Source organism: Misgurnus anguillicaudatus, chromosome 13 (genome assembly GCF_027580225.2).
Source record: "Misgurnus anguillicaudatus chromosome 13, ASM2758022v2, whole genome shotgun sequence".
In the NCBI taxonomy this organism is placed as follows: domain Eukaryota; kingdom Metazoa; phylum Chordata; class Actinopteri; order Cypriniformes; family Cobitidae; genus Misgurnus; species Misgurnus anguillicaudatus.
Window position 1 is genome coordinate 1,323,494 of NC_073349.2, and position 25,293 is coordinate 1,348,786.

Genomic DNA, 25,293 nt, shown 5'->3' on the forward strand with positions numbered 1-25,293 from the left:
GCCATTTAAAGCTTTGTAGGTGAGTAGTGATATTTTAAATTGTATGCGATATTTAACTGGTAGCCAGTGTAAAGATGCCAGAATTGGGATTATGTGGTCGTACTTTTTAGATCGAGTAAGTACCCTTGCGGAAGCGTTTTGAACTAGCTGAAGCTTGTTTACTTGATTTGCATGGCATCCACCGAGTAGCGAGTTACAATAGTCTATTCTAGAGGTCATAAAAGCATGGATAAGCTTCTCTGCGTCAGATGTAGACAGTATATGGCGTATTTTCGAGATATTTCTAAGGTGGAAGAATGCTGTACGGCAGACGTTGGCGATATGACTATCGAAGGATAAGTTGCTGTCGAACATCACACCTAAGTTCCTTACCGTGGAAGATGGCACCACAGTGCAGCCATCTATGTGCAACGTGTAATCTGACATATTATGTTTGTAGCGATTCGGTTCAATAATAAGTATCTCTGTCTTATTGGAGTTCAGCTTAAGAAAGTTATGTGCCATCCAGTCACTAACATCGCTAAGGCATTCTGTTAGCTTAGAAAACGTGTGTGTTTCGCTGGGATGTGAGGAGATGTAAAGCTGGGTATCATCCGCATAGCAGTGAAAACTTATGTTATGTTTCCTGATAATGTCTCCTAGAGGTAACATGTATAACGAGAACAGGATAGGACCTAAAACCGATCCCTGCGGTACACCGTATTTAACCAGGGAGTGATATGACTCTTCCTCGTTTACATAAACAAAGTGATAGCGATTGGTTAGATACGACCTAAACCATGCTAGCGCCTGACCACTGATACCAACATAGTTTTCTAGTCTATTGAGTAAGATTGTATGATCTATTGTGTCAAAGGCTGCACTAAGGTCTAATAATATAAGAATTGAGATTTCACCACGATCGGATGTTAATAGGAGGTCATTTGTAACTCTAAGCAACGCTGTCTCTGTGCTATGGTGGGGCCTGAATCCTGATTGGAACTTTTCATATGTACTATTATTTGTCAAAAATGTGCGTAACTGGCTTGCCACTACCTTTTCTAATATTTTCGAAAGAAAAGGGAGATTTGAGATTGGTCTAAAGTTATTAAGCTCTCCCTGATCAAGCTGTGGTTTTTTAATCAGCGGTTTAATAACTGCTAGTTTGAAAGATGTTGGAACGTATCCTATTTCTAGCGATGAGTTAAAGATATTTAGAACCGGGGTTGACACTACAGGAAATACCTCTTTAAGTAGTTTTGTGGGAACGGGGTCTAATATACAGGACGATGATTTGGATGACGTTACTAGTTTAGAGAGCTCTTCTATTGTAGTAGGTTTAAATGAATCAAGATGTTCGTGAGGTAGTCTAGTGTTAAGTGAACTAACGGGTAGAGTGGTGGCTGCCTGTGTAGCTACGATGTTTTCCCTTATAGCCGTAATTTTGTTAGAAAAGAAGTTCATGAAGTCGTTACTATTGTGTTGGAGTTTACTATTGGTTTCTGTTTGTTCTTTGTTTCTAGTCAGTTTTGCAACGGTGCTAAAGAGGAAACGAGGGTTATTATGATTCTCATTTATAAGCTTGCTAAGATAGGTAGATCTGGCGGTTTTAATAGCCTGTCTGTAGTGTTTAACACTATCTTTCCATGCTGCACGCCATACTTCTAATTTTGTGCTTCTATAATTTCTTTCCATTTTCCTAGTTGCCTTTTTAAGAGCTGCGGTGTGATGATCATACCATGGAGCTGGCGGCTTTTCTTTGATTCTCTTTTTTCGAATGGGAGCAACGGCATCCAATGTGTTAGAACAGACATTGTTTAGGTTTTCTATTACAATATCTAGATCATCACAGTTATCTGCATGTTTAATTTGGGACAGGTCTGGAAGAGTGCTAATAAAGCTATCTTTAGTGGTGGAAATTATTGTTCTGGCTAATCTGTAGCATGTTGTGGATTGAGTGATCCTATCTAGAAGTACAGTGTATGACACAAGGTAATGGTCAGAAACTGCATCACTCTGAGGTGATATTTTGATGTCATTAATATTAAGCCCGAGTGACAGAATTAAGTCTAATGTGTGCTTACGAGTATGCGTTGGCCCTGTCACGTTTTGTCTAATATTGAGAGAATTTAGAACATCCATAAACGCACGTCCTAATGCATCTTTATGGTTATCCACATGAATATTAAAATCACCAACGATAAGAGCTTTATCTACAGTGACTACAAGCTCAGACAGAAAATCTGCTATTTCTTTAAGGAAATCTGCCTGGTGGCCCGGAGGTCTATAGATTGTAGCTAAGGCAAAAGAGAGCTGTGTGTGGTTACGATCAGTTATTTCCATATTTAACAACAGTCGTTCAAATGATTTAAATTTTAGTTCAGATTTTGGGTTTACTTTAAAAATTTTGTTGTATATTGTAGCTACACCACCCCCTCTCCCCTTTAACCTAGGTTCGTGTTTATAATAATAGTCTTGTGGGGTGGATTCGTTTAAACTAATGTAGTCGTCTGCTTTAAGCCAGGTTTCTGTTAAACAGAGTGCATCTAAGTTTTGGTCATTAATTATTTCATTAACAATAGGTTCTTTATTGGTAAGCGATCTAATGTTAAGAAGGCCGAATTTTAACATTCGAGGTTCATCTTGTAATGTATTGTTTTCTAATTTTATGTTGGTCAAATTTGTACGTGATGTGGCAAGCGGTGCTCTGTATTTGCTTGTTCGGGGAACAGATACAGTTGACATGTGTTGATATTCTGGTCAGATCGACTCGAACTTCTGGGATATATGTGATCTAGACATATCATGCCAGCTAACAGACGGACAGTTAAGCTGATCCGTCTGTTTCCTGACCTGGGCCCTGGATAGTCATACTATATCAGAATTAAGAATATTAATCAGGTTTCTGGTGAGTATAGCACTTCCTTCTGATGTCGGATGAAGGCCATCTCGGGTTAGGAGAAATGGTCTACCCCAGAAATGCTTCCAATTGTCTATAAACCCTACATTATGCTGAGGGCACCACTTTGACATCCAGCCATTGAGAGACACTAATCTACTATGTGTTTCATCTCCCCGGTAGGCTGTATTTTTTTGTGTGTTGGCTTCATAGCTGTCATGCTCTCTTTTGTCAAGTTCAGTCTCAGTAAGCTCTCTGTGTCTTGTCGTTGTTCGTTCTTCTATCCACTGTTTAAATGTTTTGTTTTTTCCGTACATGTTAAAATTAATGTCAAAATTTTCCATTCTTAATTGTGGTTGTCCAGTGTTTGTCACAAGATGGCGCCAAACAGTAATCTTTATTGGTTTTTATTGGCGCGGAGCGATTTTAATCATACAAGTAGTACCGGCTATGCGTTATAACTTTGGAGCGGTTATTATTTGAAAAGAACGAACCTGCAAATGTCTCAACTGACCAATCAGAAACAAGCATTCCAGAGAGCCGTGTAATAAGCACAGTTATTGCCCTTTAAGATCATGAGAAATGTCAAACGACCCTTAGCTTTTAACCAATACTCTACATAATTATCTTAATGTACAACATAATATATGTCATATTTATTTATTTATCATACGCTTTTGTCCAAATACACTTAAAACCAATAAAGCATTTAGGTTTTTGATTAAAGCAATAGTTTACCCAAAAAGAATTACCTCATGATTTACTCACAATCAAGCCATCATTATCAATGTATATGATGATCTTATTTAGACTAATTCAATCTGTTAAATTATAAAATGTCTACTGTTTTTTTCTCCAGTCCTGTCCCAGACTATGTGAAGGCTACTGTGGAAACTGTGCTAAAAATTCACGAGACAGAGGATGATGGTGATGTGTTAGCATTTCTCACAGGACAGGTATGTACTATACTGTTACAACAGACTGACATATAAAATAGTTTTGTAGACACACTAGTATTAGTCAGTCCTTGCTTATATTTTAACTCTGCTACTAAAAGCCCTAGCATCTTTAACCCTATATCAAGCTGATATTTGACTGATCACAACAACGTATTTTCACCCATTATGACAAAATTACTGTATGTTGAAAAAGTACTGAACTCTAAATGATAGAAAAAAATGGTATGTTTGTTATTATTTGCTTTTGCTAATGTAGCTGTAAATTAAAATGCTAACCATTTGATTGGTTGTATGTTCAGGAAGAGGTGGAGAAGGTGGTGTCCATGCTCCAGGAACAGGCCCGAACTCTGTCCCGCTACGGTATGAAGAAGCATCTATGTGTGCTGCCTATGTACGCTGGGCTGCCTTATAAAGAACAGATGAGAGTGTTTGACAGGTTGCCCCCTACTGTCAGAAAGGTAAAGTGCACACACTGTAATATAGGATGCATCCCAATTCGAGGCCTTGATCCGGTCTAGCCTACGGAGGGAATTGCGCCACCTGCTGTTCCTGCCCACCGACAGACGTTTTAGACTTTTAAAAAATAAATATGGAGCCAGATTTATCTTATTTTATACAATATGACACATTGATGCAGACACCGTATTACAGCAATAATATTGATTCACATCATTAAAACTTAATTTATAATAGTAAAACAGTGACAAGGACCTTTAATTTGCAAAATTAAATTCACAGTTGTGAATGTTTATTTAAAAATACCCAGATGTCACAGGTGCGCATTAAATCTTGGGATAGAAAAGGCTGTGAAGGATCCATCTGATATAACGGAGAACGCATTTGGAGGCCTCTTCTGGAGGCTTTTGAATGAGCCTCCGATTTGGGATAACCCTCGTCGTTACGCTGTGACGTCATTGGCCTTTAAATACGGCCTTCGGAGAAAGCAGCCTTCGAATTGGGATGCACCAATAGTCTATATAGTAGAAGCTGCGTTTTTCTGAATTTAGGGATTGGTGACATAGGGTCTTTCATAAAGGTAGACCGATGGATTGTTTTTTTTGCAATTAATCAGCACCGATAGTTTATTGGTGGAACATCGGCTATTGGCAAAAATCCATGCAGATAGTTGTTCCGAGTATATCATTATTAAGGGTGTCACGATTTCGATTTTAAATCGAAATCGATCGAAATTAAGTCATAACCTCGAACTTCGAATTAAAAAATGGGATCGTCGATGCTGCCACGCCCCCATTTCAAGTCCGGTCGGCTTGCCAAGCGGGGGAAAATAAACTCTCAGAAGTGTCTTTAAAAACATCCATCCAGCGGAACGCGATTTATATTTTAAACACAAGGGATGTATTGCTACAACTCCTTGAAATGCATATCATAAACAGGATTACTACCTAGTGATCTGACTTCGGAGTTCGGACAGAGCGCAGCTCTCTGCACGTGCACGAGAGAGCCACCAAGATGCAGCGGGTTCTATTTTAAACGAAAGGTATAGTTTGCCTCAGCTCGCATGAAACGCATGAAACTGAACAAATACGTAAGGATGATTACTTTAGTTTATGTTTAGACTTTGGACAGATGCGAGAGCGCGTGCACCTGAGACAGAGAGAAGCGCAGCTGCTTATGACGCACCGGTTTTATTTCAGATAATAGGAGTCCAAGACGCGCGCATTAAGTCTATCTGCGTGCAAGAAGGAATTCTCTCTCTACAAGCTCTCTCGCATAAAGTAAAGCCCACTAACCCCCATGCGAGGAAAAGCACGCAATGTGCATGTTATGTGAAACTATAATAATTATAATAATAATAATAAAGGCATATAATTTTTTGTCTTAAAAAATTCTTTTAAAAATCGAGAATCGAATTGAATCGTGACATCAGAATCGAAAATGTAATCGAATCGAGGATTTGGAGAATCGTGACACCCCTAATCATTATGACATAATTAATTTGCTAAATATATGCTGCATTAGCAGAAAAACAACAGCAGGAACCTAAGTTTGTCACAAGGCTGACAGGACGCTAATATTACTAAATTGAATTATTATAAAAAAATTACATGCAGAAAAATCCAACCCAAAGGTTTAATGTCATGATTATTACCATCTATTTGCATTAGTTTATATGCAGCTGTGTACTTTTATCCATGATTTTGCCGGCTAAGCTGCATATTTTAGGTAAATAACTAGAGAAAGTGAACTATATGCAGCTGCTACCTTAACATATTCAACAAATCAAAATCTGATTTCATTTCTTTCTTTATCATTACTGCAATACATCTTTTGTTATTTTGATTATTTAATCATTAAGTGTAAAAACAGAAACAAATAAAGTACAAGACAACACACATAATATACCAGTGGTAGTATTTTACAGAACTATTTACTTCAATACTTATTAGTTATTAGTAATTAGTAGTTTTAAACAGGCAATTCTTCACCCCTTGTTAAAAAAAACTAATTTGGATCATACAGTATATCACAATTATAGGCCAATTTCTAAATTGCCTTTAATTTCTAAGATTTTAGAGAAAGCGTCTATTCACAGCTATATTCATTTTTAAGTACTTGTGATATTCTAGATACATTCCAGTCGGGCTTTAGGACCTGTCATAGCACAGAATCGGCACTGCTCAAGGTTACTAATGATATATTACTATCGTTGGACTCTGGATCACATCTGTTGTTCTGGTTTTATTGGACCTGAGCGCTGCTTTCGACACAATAGATCATGAAATTCTCCTCAGTCGTATGGAGCATTGGGTTGGTGTGCAGGGTATAGCTCTTCAGTGGTTTGCTTCGTATTTAAAAGGTAGGACAGATGCTGTGAACTTGGGAGATTTCTCTTCCACATCGTCCCCTTTGGTTGTGGTGTCCCTCAGGGGTCAATTTTGGGACCGTTGCTGTTTTCACTTTACATGCTTCCTCTAAGCAGTGTTTTTCGGATGTATATCACTGCTATGCAGACCATCTCCAGTTTTACTTTCCTGTGAGCTTAGATAAAACCTGTTCGTTGGATAAAGCACAGGAATGTTACAGTGACATTATGGACTCATCACTTAATTTTAAGAAACAGATTGGTGCTGTTGTCAAAGGATGCTTTTTAACCTACGATCAATTGCTAAAGTAAAGCATTTTTTATCCAGTAAGGACCTAGAAATTGTGGTTCACTCTTTTATAACATCTAAGCTTGACTACTGCAATTCGCTATATATCGGTCTACCCCACACTCTGCTTGGCCGCCTACAGTTAGTGCAGAATGCAGCGGCAAGGCTTTTAATGGGGGTGAGAAAGAGAGACCATATTAGTCCTGTACTTCAATCTCTAAATTGGCTTCCGGTCAAATTTAGGATTGATTTTAAACTTCTCTTGTTTGTTTACAAGGCAATGTCAGGGCTTGCCCCCCAGTATATTAGTGACCTTATAGTTCCCTACTCTCCTTTTAGAGCTCTCAGTTCTTCCGATCAACTACTTTTAAAGGTACCTTGTTGTAATTTAAAATCAAGAGGAGATTATGCTTTTTCCGTGGTAGGTCCAAAACTCTGGAATAGTCTCCCATTCCATGTGAGGTCAGCTCCATCAGTAACAACTTTTAAGTCTTGTTTAAAAACTCATTTATTTTCTTTAGCGTTTGAATGAAGTATGTTTGTTGTGTTGTATGATTTTAATGTTATTATTTTGTAAAGCACTTTGGGACAACAGGCCCTATTTTAACGATCTAAGAGCATTGTCTAAAGCGCACAGCGCAACGTCTAAATGGGCATGCCTGAATCCACTTTTTGCTAATTTAACGACGGGAAAAATGGTTTGTGCGCCGAGCGCATGGTCGAAAAGGGATTGGACCTATTTTTTTTAATGAGTAATGGGAGTATTTTGGGCGTAACGTGCGATAAACCAAGGAGAGTCTCAGCTCTCATCCCCTTTAAAAGCCTGGCACTATGTCTAATTCCTATTTAGATGACGGACTTTGTAAACTAAAAAACTAAGCGGAGGAAGAAGATCCCCAGTTTAAGATTAATGTTAAAAAAATTTATTGTTTTTTACTTGTATTGAAATTGTTATTTTTTTATTAAAACCTTTAAAACCCGTTTTCTTTTAGTCATGGAAGTAAAAAAACAAGCTTTTAAATGCTTTAAATGTATGGCTATCCGATATCATCAAAAAAATTATTTACAAGTATGTAAGAAAAGGTTTGTACTCTAAAAATACTTTATTTGTAACAAACAGGAGATAAAGAATATACAAACGGCTCTCTGCACGTTTCAGCACTTGGACAGCGTCATGAGTTTTTTAAAAATGTTTCTCATCTCACCATATTCACAGGTACAGTGTCATCATATACAATAAATCCGTGAGGTAGCATTAAAATTTTTTTTTTTAAATAGATGCATTTGTTTAAAGCAAATCATTTATTTACTTACCAGGCTACAGGTGAAGCAGCTCTTTGCGCCTTCTAAAGTCTTACAATAATAATCTTTTACATTCAATCCTTTAATCTTTCATATTTAAAAGCGTTTTTGTGCTGCTGCGCATTCATGTATGTGATGAGCAAATCCACGTTGTTGTCGGCGGATATTACCGGATATTATTAATGCACTCTTTAAATAACAAAAAAAAATTGCGCCATTGACTTTAGACTTTAGACCAGGTTTTTGTTGGTCAATGGCGTAGTCTATTTTAGTTGCCTCAAAATAGCAACGCGTCAACAATGCGCCTGAACACACCTCGTTTTCAGACCAGAACGCCCATGGGTGCAAAAGGGGGCGCAAATGCATTTGCTATTTAAACAACGTGGTGCTAAATGTGAAAATGATAGTTGGGCAGGGTGAAAACTAGCAAAATACACTTGCGTCGCGCATTGCGCCGGGTGTAAGATAGAGCCCAACGTTTGTTGTTTAAAAAATGTGCTATATAAATAAAGTTGCTTGCTTGCTCGCTATTAATATAATTGATATATTTTTATTTATACATTTATTTCATTTAGCATATTTTCATGGTTCAGTGCTGTTGTTTTATTACTTTTGTATTACATTTCAGCACTGTTTCACTTTGAGTGTTGTGTTTTTTTTAATCCAGTGTCCATTTTAAAAACTATCAGTCGACTTATTGATTATCAGCAAGTATGGACCAACTTAGTTATCTTTATCGGTAAAATCCACTATCGGTCAACCTCTAATCATTTCTATATTACTAGGGGTGTGAGATGTTTACAGTGCATGCATTAAATTATTCTGTTTTTATAGGGGTGTAACGGTTCCTGTAAAGAATCGAACCATCCCGTTATCCTCCCGTGGTTCGGCAAGCACTTACACCGTGGTGCACCGTGTTTTATTCGACCATGCATTTCTAATATAGTTTGGTGAAAAAACAACGCATAAAATTGCTAAAATATGGTGCTGAATAAGCTCTATGTGTGTTTACGTGAGAGTACCTGTCCAAATCTGTTGCCAACCTTACAGTTCCTCCTTACGTGTTGGTGTGTTTCGCATCGTTTAGCGTGGTGATTGAAGGAGAAAAGCTGCTAATAGAGGCACCGGCAGCTTCATTTAAGTCTGCTGCAGCAGCGATGTTCAAGAAAACAAGGACAAAACTGTAAAATTCGCGAGTGCCGTATGCTCAAGGCAATACATATAATATGACGAGTCGCTTATTGCGCCGTCATCACGAGGGTGTTGTTGATAGCACGCGATCACAGGTGAGACCGAAACCACACGCGTTGCCTTCTGTGTTTAAATGTTCACAAACTGATCTTCTTGTGAAAAAAACTTGAAGATAGTGGCATAGAATATTAAAAGTAACTCAGTGTTCTAAACTATTTTATATTCATTTTAAAGTGCACTGTAAAGTTGGTACATGTAGTATAATAATACAAGTGCTCTTACGTGAAAATGTGTTAAAAAAGAGGTTAAAAACTGCTTAGGTTTTTATTTTTGTAAAGAAGCCTGTTGTGACCAGTGTTAGGTGTTTGTAACCCAATATATATATATACGGCATATATACTTTTACGGCATGTGCTTTTTTGTTTGGGTTTCCAATAATGTTCGTCTGGGAACTTCTATAAAGTCTGAGGCACATTGTGTTTGTCTGTCTCAGTGTGAAGCGTCTCAGCAGTTTAACCCCTCGCTCTGAGTTAACATGATTTAGTGTCACCATGTTCATGCTGAAGAATAACAGTGACTGTACCTTTTCTATTGTAATGTGTCTATCTAACACAGAAATAAAAGCATGTTCTTTTAATCAAATGTAACCTGTTATTTTCTTTCAGGTGGTGGTTGCAACAAATATAGCCGAGACGTCTATTACCATTAACGGCATAGTGTTTGTGATTGACTGTGCATTTGTGAAGCTGAGAGCGTATAATCCTCGAACGGCCATTGAGTCACTGATTGTTACCCCCATCTCTAAAGCCTCCGCCTGTCAGAGAGCAGGAAGAGCCGGACGCAACCGTGCAGGGAAGTGTTTCCGTCTGTACACAGGTACTCTTTTATCATTTTGATGCAGTTTTAATGAAAACTAGAATATTATTTATTATCCAATTGACAGATTAAAACAGATAAATGCTAAAACTAGATGAAAGAGACTGTATACCCTACTATACTTTACAACACTACACTCTTCTCTACTGTATAAGAATTGGTCAAAATTCTACATTTAAACTGCAAAAAAGTTTGTCTTTTAAAAGTTAATTGATTTTATATAATGAAATATACATAAATTAACTAGTTGTATTTTTGCTGCTTAAATTGAAATTCAAGAGTTGAATTGGAAGAGGCATTTTAGTTTTGTTCTGCTTTACTTTATTTTGCTAAATTGCTAGGGGTGTAAATCATTATTTATTATTTCATTATAATGTGATACAAGATCGATTTTTCCAACAGCGATGCGATATTTGCAGATACATTAAACACTTATTTGATGCTATTATGATTCAATTAATTTATTGATATTTTAAAAACATGGTACAAATGCAACCAAAATATATAACATGAACGTTTAATTAAACTCTTTGAAAATGACACAATCTCTGTCCCAACTTTTACAACAACAAACTAACAAACAAAAAATAAATACACTTTTTAAAATAAAAATGAATCATGAGAGGCAAAATGTCACAAAAAAAGCTTATGATGGCAACAGTCAAAGTCTTTCAGTATTTTGTGGCAAAATTTGCAATAGTAACAATCCTCACTGAGGTAGTTGTAGAAAAAATGAATTAAATTGAAAATAAAAAAATAAAGCTGTTAAACTTAAGCATTTGATCTGTCACACAATATCAGATCTAACAGTCAAACAAGTGCTGCAGTGGTCTCTTTTAAGAGATTTATCTTTCGATCAACATGTTCGTGAGAGAGGACACAGCGTTTTACATGACAATATCACCTGCAGTGCTAAACACATGCTCGTCGTTGTATTATGCTATATTGTTCTGTACTGTATTATGTAGTTTATAAATTATAGTGACAAACTTGCCTTTTCACTCTGTGCTTTATCCTTTGTGTCTGGTTGGCTATTTTAGAGGAGGATTTTGAGAAGTTGCCCGCGTCTACAGTGCCAGAGATGCAACGCTCTAATCTGGCTCCAGTCATCCTGCAGCTAAAAGCTCTCGGCATTGACAACGTTCTGCGATTCAGCTTTTTGTCTGTGAGTTTTTGTCTGTTGTGTGTGATATAAAAAGTCTCTCAGCTGTCGATCTGTTTCGCTATTATGTTTTTTTTTCAGCCTCCGCCGGCCCAGTCCATGGTTCAAGCTCTGGAGCTGCTTTACGCTCTTGGAGGTACTGCAGAAGGACGCCTCTGTTTTCTTCACAATTTTATCATTTTAAGTTGATGATGTTAAGCTCTTGACCTCACAGGTCTGGATCAGTATGGGCGTCTCACTGACCCAATGGGCATACGCATGGCTGAGTTTCCCCTCAGCCCCATGTTTGCCAAGATGCTGCTGGAATCGGGAAACTTCGGCTGCTCCAAAGAGATCGTCACTATAGGAGCCATGATGCAAATACAAAACATTTTCACGGTGCCACACAGTCAGAAAAAATCAGCTGTAGGCAGTTTCACTTTTCTACTTTACTATTTTACTGTTTTATAAACCAGATTAAATTATTTCTTCCAAGCAGACCACTATTTGTGCTAAGTTTTGCTTTACATACCAAAAAGATGTGGTCTCTGTGGTTGCTTGACACAGTATTTCTGTCTTTGTTTTAATTTTTGTAATGTTAGGCGCGTGAACACAGAAAGTTTGCCGTGGCCGAGGGTGATCATCTTACCATGCTGAATGTTTATGAGGCCTTCATTAAGGTAATGGCATTCAAACGTTTTCCATTTTAAATAAACAATTTCATTAGCAATCATACTTATTTATTTATTTGCCTGGTTGCTAATAAAACAGGCAAAACTGATTTAAGTACAAACTGATCTGCTCGTTTAAAGCATTTTGGATGGTCATCAAAAGTCGAATTTATTGTAAGATAAATCCTGATATACTTGACAAACCTAATGAAAGTTGTTCATGTTCGTCTGTCTTGCAGCATCAGAAGAGTTCCCAATGGTGTTCGGATCATTTCCTGAACTACAAAGGTCTCATGCGTGCCAGTATAGTACGAGAACAGCTGCGACACCTGCTCAATAAGTTTAAGGTGCCTCGAACATCCAGTGAGGGTCAGTTATCATTTCTTTGTCCTGTATGAAGTATTGGTTAAACTGTTTTGTATTATCAAGGGGGAGGGCAGAGTCTGGGGAACAGTTACTCCCCATTATGAGTAATAATCAGGCTCAAAACAGAATTCACACCTGCAGATTTCCGCTAAAAACTCAGATTTAAAGTTGCCATGAAACGGAAGTAGCGGAAGGTGACATGTATCCGCGTGAAATGGATTCTGAAATGAAATAAGGTAGGGCTGGACTTGAATTTGTCTATCGAGAACCGTTTGGATCGTTTGAAGTTTGCTATTTGTTAATCGCTGCAATGTTTTTTCATGGACCCCGCCCACCTGCCATACCATATGACGTAAAGAGTAAAGAGAGATCCTTTCCAGGAGGGGAGGAGATTTGCGTTTTTGATTAAAGATTATTAGGGCACATTAAATAAAAAATAACGCTCAGATAAGTCATTCGTAAAAATACCACAATATTCTGAAACAAATTATTCATTCAATTTAATTTTGACTTTAATGCCCACCATTGACAAGCACACATATCCCGCGCGTGTTTGTGAGCAGTCATTAACAAGCAGTACAGAAACCCTGCACGTGCTGACGGCTGTGACCGTTTTTAAAGATTTTATTAAGATGTCAAATAAATCTTTGGTGTACCCAGAGCACATATGTGTATATAGTTTTAGCTCAAAATACCATATAAATAATTTATTATAGCATGTTAAAATGGCAACTTTGTAGGTGTGTGCAAAAATTTGCCTTTTTGGGTGTTTCCTTTAAAATGCAAATGAGCTGATGAAATTCAAACACTGATCACAATGATGGAGGTTTGTTGCAATTAAATCTCAATTGTGCTTTTCTCTGCACTAAATGGCAATGCTGTGGTTGGATAGTGCAGATTAAGGGGTGGTATTATTATAATAAGAGCTCCTTATGACATCATAAGGAGAGCCAAATTTCAACGACCTATTTTTTCACATGCTTGTAGAGAATGGTTTACCAAAACTAAGTTACTGGGTTGATCTTTTTCAAATTTTCTAGGTTGATAGAAGCACTGGGGACCCAATCATAGCACTTAAACATGGAAAACGTCAGATTTTCATGCCATGGCCCCTTTAATGATAGAGAGCACAAACCATTTGACTCTGTCATCTATGTGACACGGCACTCAGCACATGATCATTTCAGATCCGTTTTCAGGACGAATACTCGTTTAATGTAAAGTTTACATTGCATTGTAAAAATGATGAAAATTGTAATGTTATGTTATTTTAAACCCATCTAAGAAGTTATCTAAAATCTCCCCTTCAAACTAGAGCCCCAAAAGTGAAGTATTGGTTTGTTGTTTCGTCAGACCATATTGTCTGATTTGATTTATTGTCGTATCAGTTGTTCGTCATATTAGTTTGTAGGACTGGTATATCTGCAGTTACTGGTAATTTCTGACATTGTCATTAGTTTATATTATGACATTTTCTGTCCCGTTATAAGGTGACCCGGATGTGATACTCAGATGTATCGTGTCAGGATTTTTTGCCAATGCAGCACGCATGCATCACTCCGGCTCTTACAGGTCAGTTCACCCACACATGAGCTTTACACCGTCTCATTTTTCTATCATTTATCTCCATTTCTTGTTGTCATCCAACTCTTAAAGTCATTCTCCAATTTGTTCTTTGCATGTATGAGTATTTTTCTGTTAATGTTGTAGCCTACATACAAACAGTGTTTTTTTTATTGTGTTTGTCATGCACAGGACTCTACGAGATGACAGAGAACTGCACATTCATCCTGACTCTGTGCTTTATGGAGAAAAACCTCCCAAATGGTAAAAACATCTTCAAATTGTGTCTGTTTATCATTAGAGAAAACTGTGTTGATTTCTGTCATTCAGTATTAACTTGAATATTTTCTCTCGTGATGTGTCTCTGGGTCTCAGGGTCGTCTTCAACGAGGTGGTTCAGACCAGCAAGTACTACATGCGTGACGTGACAGCAGTTGAGTCCTCCTGGCTGGTGGAGCTAGCCCCTCACTTTTACAAGCAGGCCAAGGTAAGACGCACCAAACTGACGCTGGGCCTGTGTTAAAAATTATTTTGGGTCGATCTAGAGTCAGATCTATTCTCTGTCGACTGTACTGAAAGCAGACGTTTATGTGCTGCACCTCAGTTGTTCTGTCAGAACATTTATTAAACTAAATTTTAAAAATAAGAGGAAGAGGGGGAGAGAGAGATGACTGTGAAACTGATACACACGTGGTCGACTCATCATCTAAATGCGGCTGTTTTATTCAGCACAGTGTTTCCCATACATTGACATTACCACAACAAATAGACTATGTACACACAAACGGCGTCATTCACCATCTGTCTGCAGCGCTCCGCCGTGACTCAGAGTTCTGCTTAAAAACCTGCAGATCCAAAGAGAAACACTAACATCATTTAATATTAAATTACAATGTATTTGGCACAAATCAACTTTAATATACAAACAGACTTTACCTTAGGCTGTAAGATGAATGGAAAAACACTGCATTAATACAGCAAAATACAGGATACTAAATAACAGATACAGGGCTCCAGACTAACTTTTTTTCACTAGGAGCAAAGTGGCCCCCAACTGAAAATTTTAGGGGCACAACCAGAAAATTTAGGGGCGCACACCATAAATCAACATGCTAACCGAATCTACTAATTTCTACTAATGCAGAAATTACAATAAGCTGTTTCAAATGCACTTTTGAAGATGCAACAAGGTAAACTGACAGCACCATCGCTGTCATGACAGTACAAATAGTAAACAGTGGAAACAGTGGAAGTCAAAGTCTTTACGGGTGACTATAGGGTGTCTGTTAGTTCAAAATGTATATTTAGCTCATCCTACCCAACAGTTATATTCACAGACACTGAAAAGACTGGATAAGTGCATTAAATGTTAGGCTTTAGTTCTTCAGTTTCACTAGTGTGCTATCTATTAGCCAGTTATTTTCTCAGGTAGGTACAAATTCCTAATAATTCAAAGCCAGGGCTCCAGACTAACAAAACTGGCAAAAAAGTAATTGTGAATGAATTTTGTATGACACCAGCATTTTAATGAGTATGTGTGCGTGTGTGTGTGTTTGTGTGCGTGTGCGCTCGTGTCTCATTGATTATTTCATTGCTCATTTTATTGATCATTGACGTGCCCCTTCCACGTTTAATGTATAAAAAAATACGGAGGGTGGGGGAGGCAAATTTACTGGTCGCACATGTGCGACTGGATGTAAAATTCAGTTGCACACACTCAAAATTTTGGTCGCAGTCTGGAGCCCTGAGATATAAGAAAGCAATTTACCTACATCATATAGAGCATATTTATTAACATTTTATCACCTGCTGTTACAGTTTTTCTTAATTGCTAAAACACTAAAACCCATTGGCTGAACAAAGTTCTCAGTTGCCTGAACTCATTTATCTAATTGTGCAGTCTGTATTCAATACCTTAAATCATTTCACGTCATAAAACACAATTTGCAGATCTCACTGAGACTTTTTAGCAAAACTCCAAACACATACTCATTCTCAAAACACAATCTGCACTCTAATGCACATATCATGCATAATGCTAAACACAAGCGGCAACAATCACAAATAGAGCAGCACACATGTCAATGATTAAACACAACCACTCAAAATGGATTTAACCTGTTTCAAATGATGTGACACAACCAATATAAAGCCAGTTCACTGTTGTATACGGTAGTAAGTGTCATGTTCATCCTTAGTTTATCTCTCAAAAGTAGATTTTTACATCAGTAAAAACACAATTATATGTGTCAGTATTTTTTGATGTAAACTGTGGATGAATTTACATTTGAACCATTTTTTACTGTAAACAAATTACACACATTGTGATTTTGAAAAAATATAAAGTACAAATAAAAATAAAAATTAGAAAGGTTCACTGTACACTGTAAAAGTCCAATTCTTTGTAAAAATCCAAATTTCAGGATTTACTTGACAGTAATTCAGTTCACATTCATGCTTACAGTAACAGATGGTCAACAATTTTGCATGACATGCCTTGCACAATGAACTAATTCCTAAATGTTTTGAGGTGTAAGACTATTCAACAGAAACCAGTATAATGTATTTTCATGAAAATTAAAAAGCATACAATTGTACATAATCATCTGCTTGATTGTATCAAAGCATTAACAATTTGTCAGGTCAATGAAAATTAAACTGTAAAAATGTGCTTCTCCCTGAAAACTATATGTTTTGAACAATGTGTTTTCTATTTTTTGTGTATTGTTTACTCACTGTTTGATAGTGTATATCATTTTGATCACTTTGTTTATGGATTGAGAGTAGTGTTTGATTTTGAACACAGGTAAAACTGTTTTGAGAGCGGTGTTTGATTTTGAACAGAGGTAAACTGTTTTGAGAGTGGTGTTTGATTTTGAACACAGCTAAAACTGTTTTGAGAGTGGTGTTTGATTTTGAACACAGCTAAAACTGTTTTGAGAGCGGTGTTTGATTTTGAACAGAGGTAAAACTGTTTTGAGAGCGGTGTTTGATTTTGAACACAGCTAAAACTGTTTTGAGAGTGGTGTTTGATTTTGAACACAGCTAAAACTGTTTTGAGAGCGGTGTTTGATTTTGAACAGAGGTAAAACTGTTTTGAGAGTGGTGTTTGATTTTGAACAGAGGTAAAACTGTTTTGAGAGCGGTGTTTGATTTTGAACACAGGTAAAACGAGAGTGGTGTTTGATTTTGAACACAGCTAAAACTGTTTTGAGAGCGGTGTTTGATTTTGAACAGAGGTAAAACTGTTTTGAGAGTAGTGTTTGATTTTGAACAGAGGTAAAACTGTTTTGAGAGCGGTGTTTGATTTTGAACACAGCTAAAACTGTTTTGAGAGTGGTGTTTGATTTTGAACACAGCTAAAACTGTTTTGAGAGCGGTGTTTGATTTTGAACAGAGGTAAAACTGTTTTGAGAGTGGTGTTTGATTTTGAACAGAGGTAAAACTGTTTTGAGAGCGGTGTTTGATTTTGAACACAGCTAAAACTGTTTTGAGAGTGGTGTTTGATTTTGAACGCAGCTAAAACTGTTTTGAGAGCGGTGTTTGATTTTGAACAGAGGTAAAACTGTTTTGAGAGCGGTGTTTGATTTTGAACAGAGGTAAAACTGTTTTGAGAGCGGTGTTTGATTTTGAACAGAGGTAAAACTGTTTTGAGAGTGGTGTTTAATTTTGAACACAGCTAAAACTGTTTTGAGAGCGGTGTTTGATTTTGAACAGAGGTAAAACTGTTTTGAGAGCGGTGTTTGATTTTGAACAGAGGTAAAACTGTTTTGAGAGTGGTGTTTGATTTTGAACACAGCTAAAACTGTTTTGAGAGTGGTGTTTGATTTTGAACACAGCTAAAACTGTTTTGAGAGTGGTGTTTGATTTTGAACACAGCTAAAACTGTTTTGAGAGTGGTGTTTGATTTTGAACACAGCTAAAACTGTTTTGAGAGTGGTGTTTGATTTTGAACACAGCTAAAACTGTTTTGAGAGTGGTGTTTGATTTTGAACACAGCTAAAACTGTTTTGAGAGTGGTGTTTGATTTTGAACAGAGGTAAAACTGTTTTGAGAGTGGTGTTTGATTTTGAACACAGGTAAAACTGTTTTGAGAGCGGTGTTTGATTTTGAACAGAGGTAAACTGTTTTGAGAGTGGTGTTTGATTTTGAACAGAGGTAAAACTGTTTTGAGAGTGGTGTTTGATTTTGAACAGAGGTAAAACTGTTTTGAGAGCGGTGTTTGATTTTGAACACAGCTAAAACTGTTTTGAGAGTGGTGTTTGATTTTGAACGCAGCTAAAACTGTTTTGAGAGCGGTGTTTGATTTTGAACAGAGGTAAAACTGTTTTGAGAGCGGTGTTTGATTTTGAACACAGCTAAAACTGTTTTGAGAGTGGTGTTTGATTTTGAACAGAGGTAAAACTGTTTTGAGAGTGGTGTTTGATTTTGAACAGAGGTAAAACTGTTTTGAGAGCGGTGTTTGATTTTGAACACAGCTAAAACTGTTTTGAGAGCGGTGTTTGATTTTGAACACAGCTAAAACTGTTTTGAGAGTGGTGTTTGATTTTGAACAGAGGTAAAACTGTTTTGAGAGTGGTGTTTGATTTTGAACAGAGGTAAAACTGTTTTGAGAGCGGTGTTTGATTTTGAACACAGCTAAAACTGTTTTGAGAGTGGTGTTTAATTTTGAACACACCTAAAACTGTTTTGAGAGCGGTGTTTGATTTTGAACAGAGGTAAAACTGTTTTGAGAGCGGTGTTTGATTTTGAACAGAGGTAAAACTGTTTTGAGAGTGGTGTTTGATTTTGAACACAGCTAAAACTGTTTTGAGAGTGGTGTTTGATTTTGAACACAGCTAAAACTGTTTTGAGAGTGGTGTTTGATTTTGAACACAGCTAAAACTGTTTTGAGAGTGGTGTTTGATTTTGAACAGAGGTAAAACTGTTTTGAGAGCGGTGTTTGATTTTGAACACAGCTAAAACTGTTTTGAGAGCGGTGTTTGATTTTGAACACAGCTAAAACTGTTTTGAGAGTGGTGTTTGATTTTGAACAGAGGTAAAACTGTTTTGAGAGTGGTGTTTGATTTTGAACAGAGGTAAAACTGTTTTGAGAGCGGTGTTTGATTTTGAACACAGCTAAAACTGTTTTGAGAGTGGTGTTTAATTTTGAACACACCTAAAACTGTTTTGAGAGCGGTGTTTGATTTTGAACAGAGGTAAAACTGTTTTGAGAGCGGTGTTTGATTTTGAACAGAGGTAAAACTGTTTTGAGAGTGGTGTTTGATTTTGAACACAGCTAAAACTGTTTTGAGAGTGGTGTTTGATTTTGAACACAGCTAAAACTGTTTTGAGAGTGGTGTTTGATTTTGAACACAGCTAAAACTGTTTTGAGAGTGGTGTTTGATTTTGAACACAGCTAAAACTGTTTTGAGAGTGGTGTTTGATTTTGAACAGAGGTAAAACTGTTTTGAGAGTGGTGTTTGATTTTGAACACAGCTAAAACTGTTTTGAGAGTGGTGTTTGATTTTGAACAGAGGTAAAACTGTTTTGAGAGTGGTGTTTGATTTTGAACACAGCTAAAACTGTTTTGAGAATAGTGTTTGATTTTGAACAAAGGGTAAAACTGTTTTGAGAGTGGTGTTTGATTTTGAACACAGCTAAAACTGTTTTGAGAGTGGTGTTTGATTTTGAACACAGCTAAAACTGTTTTGAGAGCGGTGTTTGATTTTGAACACAGCTAAAACTGTTTTGAGAGTGGTGTTTGATTTTGAACACAGCTAAAACTGTTTTGAGAGTGGTGTTTGATTTTGAACAGAGGTTAAACTGTTTTGAGAGCGGTGTTTGATTTTGAACAGAGGTAAAACTGTTTTGAGAGCGGTGTTTGATTTTGAACAGAGGTAAAACTGTTTTGAGAGTGGTGTTTGATTTTGAACAGAGGTAAAACTGTTTTGAGAGCGGTGTTTGATTTTGAACACAGCTAAAACTGTTTTGAGAGTGGTGTTTAATTTTGAACACACCTAAAACTGTTTTGAGAGCGGTGTTTGATTTTGAACAGAGGTAAAACTGTTTTGAGAGCGGTGTTTGATTTTGAACAGAGGTAAAACTGTTTTGAGAGTGGTGTTTGATTTTGAACACAGCTAAAACTGTTTTGAGAGTGGTGTTTGATTTTGAACACAGCTAAAACTGTTTTGAGAGTGGTGTTTGATTTTGAACACAGCTAAAACTGTTTTGAGAGTGGTGTTTGATTTTGAACACAGCTAAAACTGTTTTGAGAGTGGTGTTTGATTTTGAACAGAGGTAAAACTGTTTTGAGAGTGGTGTTTGATTTTGAACACAGCTAAAACTGTTTTGAGAGTGGTGTTTGATTTTGAACAGAGGTAAAACTGTTTTGAGAGTGGTGTTTGATTTTGAACACAGCTAAAACTGTTTTGAGAATAGTGTTTGATTTTGAACAAAGGGTAAAACTGTTTTGAGAGTGGTGTTTGATTTTGAACACAGCTAAAACTGTTTTGAGAGTGGTGTTTGATTTTGAACACAGCTAAAACTGTTTTGAGAGCGGTGTTTGATTTTGAACACAGCTAAAACTGTTTTGAGAGTGGTGTTTGATTTTGAACACAGCTAAAACTGTTTTGAGAGTGGTGTTTGATTTTGAACAGAGGTTAAACTGTTTTGAGAGCGGTGTTTGATTTTGAACAGAGGTAAAACTGTTTTGAGAGCGGTGTTTGATTTTGAACAGAGGTAAAACTGTTTTGAGAGCGGTGTTTGATTTTGAACAGAGGTAAAACTGTTTTGAGAGCGGCGTTTGATTTTGAACAGAGGTAAAACTGTTTTGAGAGTGGTGTTTAATTTTGAACACAGCTAAAACTGTTTTGAGAGCGGTGTTTGATTTTGAACAGAGGTAAAACTGTTTTGAGAGCGGTGTTTGATTTTGAACAGAGGTAAAACTGTTTTGAGAGTGGTGTTTGATTTTGAACACAGCTAAAACTGTTTTGAGAGTGGTGTTTGATTTTGAACACAGCTAAAACTGTTTTGAGAGTGGTGTTTGATTTTGAACACAGCTAAAACTGTTTTGAGAGTGGTGTTTGATTTTGAACAGAGGTAAAACTGTTTTGAGAGTGGTGTTTGATTTTGAACAGAGGTAAAACTGTTTTGAGAGTGGTGTTTGATTTTGAACACAGCTAAAACTGTTTTGAGAGTAGTGTTTGATTTTGAACAGAGGTAAAACTGTTTTAAGAGTGGTGTTTGATTTTGAACACAGCTAAAACTGTTTTGAGAGCGGTGTTTGATTTTGAACACAGCTTAAACTGTTTTGAGAGTGGTGTTTGATTTTGAACACAGCTAAAACTGTTTTGAGAGCGGTGTTTGATTTTGAACAGAGGTAAAACTGTTTTGAGAGTAGTGTTTGATTTTGAACAGAGGTAAAACTGTTTTGAGAGCGGTGTTTGATTTTGAACACAGCTAAAACTGTTTTGAGAGTGGTGTTTGATTTTGAACACAGCTAAAACTGTTTTGAGAGCGGTGTTTGATTTTGAACAGAGGTAAAACTGTTTTGAGAGTGGTGTTTGATTTTGAACAGAGGTAAAACTGTTTTAAGAGCGGTGTTTGATTTTGAACACAGCTAAAACTGTTTTGAGAGTGGTGTTTGATTTTGAACGCAGCTAAAACTGTTTTGAGAGCGGTGTTTGATTTTGAACAGAGGTAAAACTGTTTTGAGAGCGGTGTTTGATTTTGAACAGAGGTAAAACTGTTTTGAGAGCGGTGTTTGATTTTGAACAGAGGTAAAACTGTTTTGAGAGTGGTGTTTAATTTTGAACACAGCTAAAACTGTTTTGAGAGCGGTGTTTGATTTTGAACAGAGGTAAAACTGTTTTGAGAGCGGTGTTTGATTTTGAACAGAGGTAAAACTGTTTTGAGAGTGGTGTTTGATTTTGAACACAGCTAAAACTGTTTTGAGAGTGGTGTTTGATTTTGAACACAGCTAAAACTGTTTTGAGAGTGGTGTTTGATTTTGAACACAGCTAAAACTGTTTTGAGAGTGGTGTTTGATTTTGAACAGAGGTAAAACTGTTTTGAGAGTGGTGTTTGATTTTGAACAGAGGTAAAACTGTTTTGAGAGTGGTGTTTGATTTTGAACACAGCTAAAACTGTTTTGAGAGTAGTGTTTGATTTTGAACAGAGGTAAAACTGTTTTAAGAGTGGTGTTTGATTTTGAACACAGCTAAAACTGTTTTGAGAGCGGTGTTTGATTTTGAACACAGCTTAAACTGTTTTGAGAGTGGTGTTTGATTTTGAACACAGCTAAAACTGTTTTGAGAGCGGTGTTTGATTTTGAACAGAGGTAAAACTGTTTTGAGAGTAGTGTTTGATTTTGAACAGAGGTAAAACTGTTTTGAGAGCGGTGTTTGATTTTGAACACAGCTAAAACTGTTTTGAGAGTGGTGTTTGATTTTGAACACAGCTAAAACTGTTTTGAGAGCGGTGTTTGATTTTGAACAGAGGTAAAACTGTTTTGAGAGTGGTGTTTGATTTTGAACAGAGGTAAAACTGTTTTGAGAGCGGTGTTTGATTTTAAACACAGCTAAAACTGTTTTGAGAGTGGTGTTTGATTTTGAACGCAGCTAAAACTGTTTTGAGAGCGGTGTTTGATTTTGAACAGAGGTAAAACTGTTTTGAGAGCGGTGTTTGATTTTGAACAGAGGTAAAACTGTTTTGAGAGCGGTGTTTGATTTTGAACAGAGGTAAAACTGTTTTGAGAGTGGTGTTTAATTTTGAACACAGCTAAAACTGTTTTGAGAGCGGTGTTTGATTTTGAACAGAGGTAAAACTGTTTTGAGAGCGGTGTTTGATTTTGAACAGAGGTAAAACTGTTTTGAGAGTGGTGTTTGATTTTGAACACAGCTAAAACTGTTTTGAGAGTGGTGTTTGATTTTGAACACAGCTAAAACTGTTTTGAGAGTGGTGTTTGATTTTGAACACAGCTAAAACTGTTTTGAGAGTGGTGTTTGATTTTGAACACAGCTAAAACTGTTTTGAGAGTGGTGTTTGATTTTGAACACAGCTAAAACTGTTTTGAGAGTGGTGTTTGATTTTGAACACAGCTAAAACTGTTTTGAGAGTGGTGTTTGATTTTGAACACAGGTAAAACTGTTTTGAGAGCGGTGTTTGATTTTGAACAGAGGTAAACTGTTTTGAGAGTGGTGTTTGATTTTGAACAGAGGTAAAACAGTTTTGAGAGTGGTGTTTGATTTTGAACAGAGGTAAAACTGTTTTGAGAGCGGTGTTTGATTTTGAACACAGCTAAAACTGTTTTGAGAGTGGTGTTTGATTTTGAACGCAGCTAAAACTGTTTTGAGAGCGGTGTTTGATTTTGAACACAGGTAAAACTGTTTTGAGAGCGGTGTTTGATTTTGAACAGAGGTAAAACTGTTTTGAGAGCGGTGTTTGATTTTGAACACAGGTAAAACTGTTTTGAGAGTGGTGTTTAATTTTGAACACAGCTAAAACTGTTTTGAGAGCGGTGTTTGATTTTGAACAGAGGTAAAACTGTTTTGAGAGCGGTGTTTGATTTTGAACAGAGGTAAAACTGTTTTTGAGAGTGGTGTTTGATTTTGAACACAGCTAAAACTGTTTTGAGAGTGGTGTTTGATTTTGAACACAGCTAAAACTGTTTTGAGAGTGGTGTTTGATTTTGAACACAGCTAAAACTGTTTTGAGAGTGGTGTTTGATTTTGAACACAGCTAAAACTGTTTTGAGAGTGGTGTTTGATTTTGAACACAGCTAAAACTGTTTTGAGAGTGGTGTTTGATTTTGAACACAGCTAAAACTGTTTTGAGAGTGGTGTTTGATTTTGAACACAGGTAAAACTGTTTTGAGAGCGGTGTTTGATTTTGAACAGAGGTAAACTGTTTTGAGAGTGGTGTTTGATTTTGAACACAGCTAAAACTGTTTTGAGAGTGGTGTTTGATTTTAAACACAGGTAAAACTGTTTTGAGAGCGGTGTTTGATTTTAAACACAGGTAAAACTGTTTTGAGAGCGGTGTTTGATTTTGAACACATCTAAAACTGTTTTGAGAGCGGTGTTTGATTTTGAACACAGGTAAAACTGTTTTGAGAGCGGTGTTTGATTTTGAACACAGGTAAAACTGTTTTGAGAGTGGTGTTTAATTTTGAACACAGCTAAAACTGTTTTGAGAGCGGTGTTTGATTTTGAACAGAGGTAAAACTGTTTTGAGAGCGGTGTTTGATTTTGAACAGAGGTAAAACTGTTTTGAGAGTGGTGTTTGATTTTGAACACAGCTAAAACTGTTTTGAGAGTGGTGTTTGATTTTGAACACAGCTAAAACTGTTTTGAGAGTGGTGTTTGATTTTGAACACAGCTAAAACTGTTTTGAGAGTGGTGTTTGATTTTGAACACAGCTTAAACTGTTTTGAGAGTGGTGTTTGATTTTGAACAGAGGTAAAACTGTTTTGAGAGTGGTGTTTGATTTTGAACACAGCTTAAACTGTTTTGAGAGTGGTGTTTGATTTTGAACAGAGGTAAAACTGTTTTGAGAGTGGTGTTTAATTTTGAACACAGCTAAAACTGTTTTGAGAGCGGTGTTTGATTTTGAACAGAGGTAAAACTGTTTTGAGAGCGGTGTTTGATTTTGAACAGAGGTAAAACTGTTTTGAGAGTGGTGTTTGATTTTGAACACAGCTAAAACTGTTTTGAGAGTGGTGTTTGATTTTGAACACAGCTAAAACTGTTTTGAGAGCGGTGTTTGATTTTGAACACAGCTAAAACTGTTTTGAGAGTGGTGTTTAATTTTGAACACAGCTAAAACTGTTTTGAGAGTGGTGTTTGATTTTGAACACAGCTAAAACTGTTTTGAGAGCGGTGTTTGATTTTGAACAGAGGTAAAACTGTTTTGAGAGTGGTGTTTGATTTTGAACAGAGGTAAAACTGTTTTGAGAGTGGTGTTTGATTTTGAACACAGCTAAAACTGTTTTGAGAGTGGTGTTTGATTTTGAACACAGCTAAAACTGTTTTGAGAGCGGTGTTTGATTTTGAACAGAGGTAAAACTGTTTTGAGAGTGGTGTTTGATTTTGAACAGAGGTAAAACTGTTTTGAGAGCGGTGTTTGATTTTGAACAGAGGTAAAACTGTTTTGAGAGCGGTGTTTGATTTTGAACAGAGGTAGGGCTGCACGATTCGGAGAAAAAATCTAATTGCGATTTTTCTGCTCAAAATTGCGATTCGCGATTTCAAGT

At 36.7% G+C, this 25,293-nt stretch overlaps 1 protein-coding gene across 1 annotated transcript in view; it reads left to right on the forward strand.

The window, feature by feature from the left end:
* The window catches only part of dhx35 (DEAH-box helicase 35), a 47,928-nt gene that overhangs the window by 14,525 nt on the left and 8,110 nt on the right, over positions 1 to 25,293 (forward strand). Inside the window, exons 10-20 of the mRNA XM_055188239.2 lie at positions 3,738 to 3,834; positions 4,137 to 4,295; positions 10,109 to 10,319; positions 11,360 to 11,484; positions 11,563 to 11,617; positions 11,696 to 11,886; positions 12,063 to 12,140; positions 12,371 to 12,500; positions 13,988 to 14,069; positions 14,253 to 14,324; positions 14,436 to 14,547. Coding sequence (XP_055044214.1) covers positions 3,738 to 3,834; positions 4,137 to 4,295; positions 10,109 to 10,319; positions 11,360 to 11,484; positions 11,563 to 11,617; positions 11,696 to 11,886; positions 12,063 to 12,140; positions 12,371 to 12,500; positions 13,988 to 14,069; positions 14,253 to 14,324; positions 14,436 to 14,547 — 1,312 coding nt within the window. The remainder of the gene's footprint in view (positions 1 to 3,737; positions 3,835 to 4,136; positions 4,296 to 10,108; positions 10,320 to 11,359; positions 11,485 to 11,562; positions 11,618 to 11,695; positions 11,887 to 12,062; positions 12,141 to 12,370; positions 12,501 to 13,987; positions 14,070 to 14,252; positions 14,325 to 14,435; positions 14,548 to 25,293) is intronic.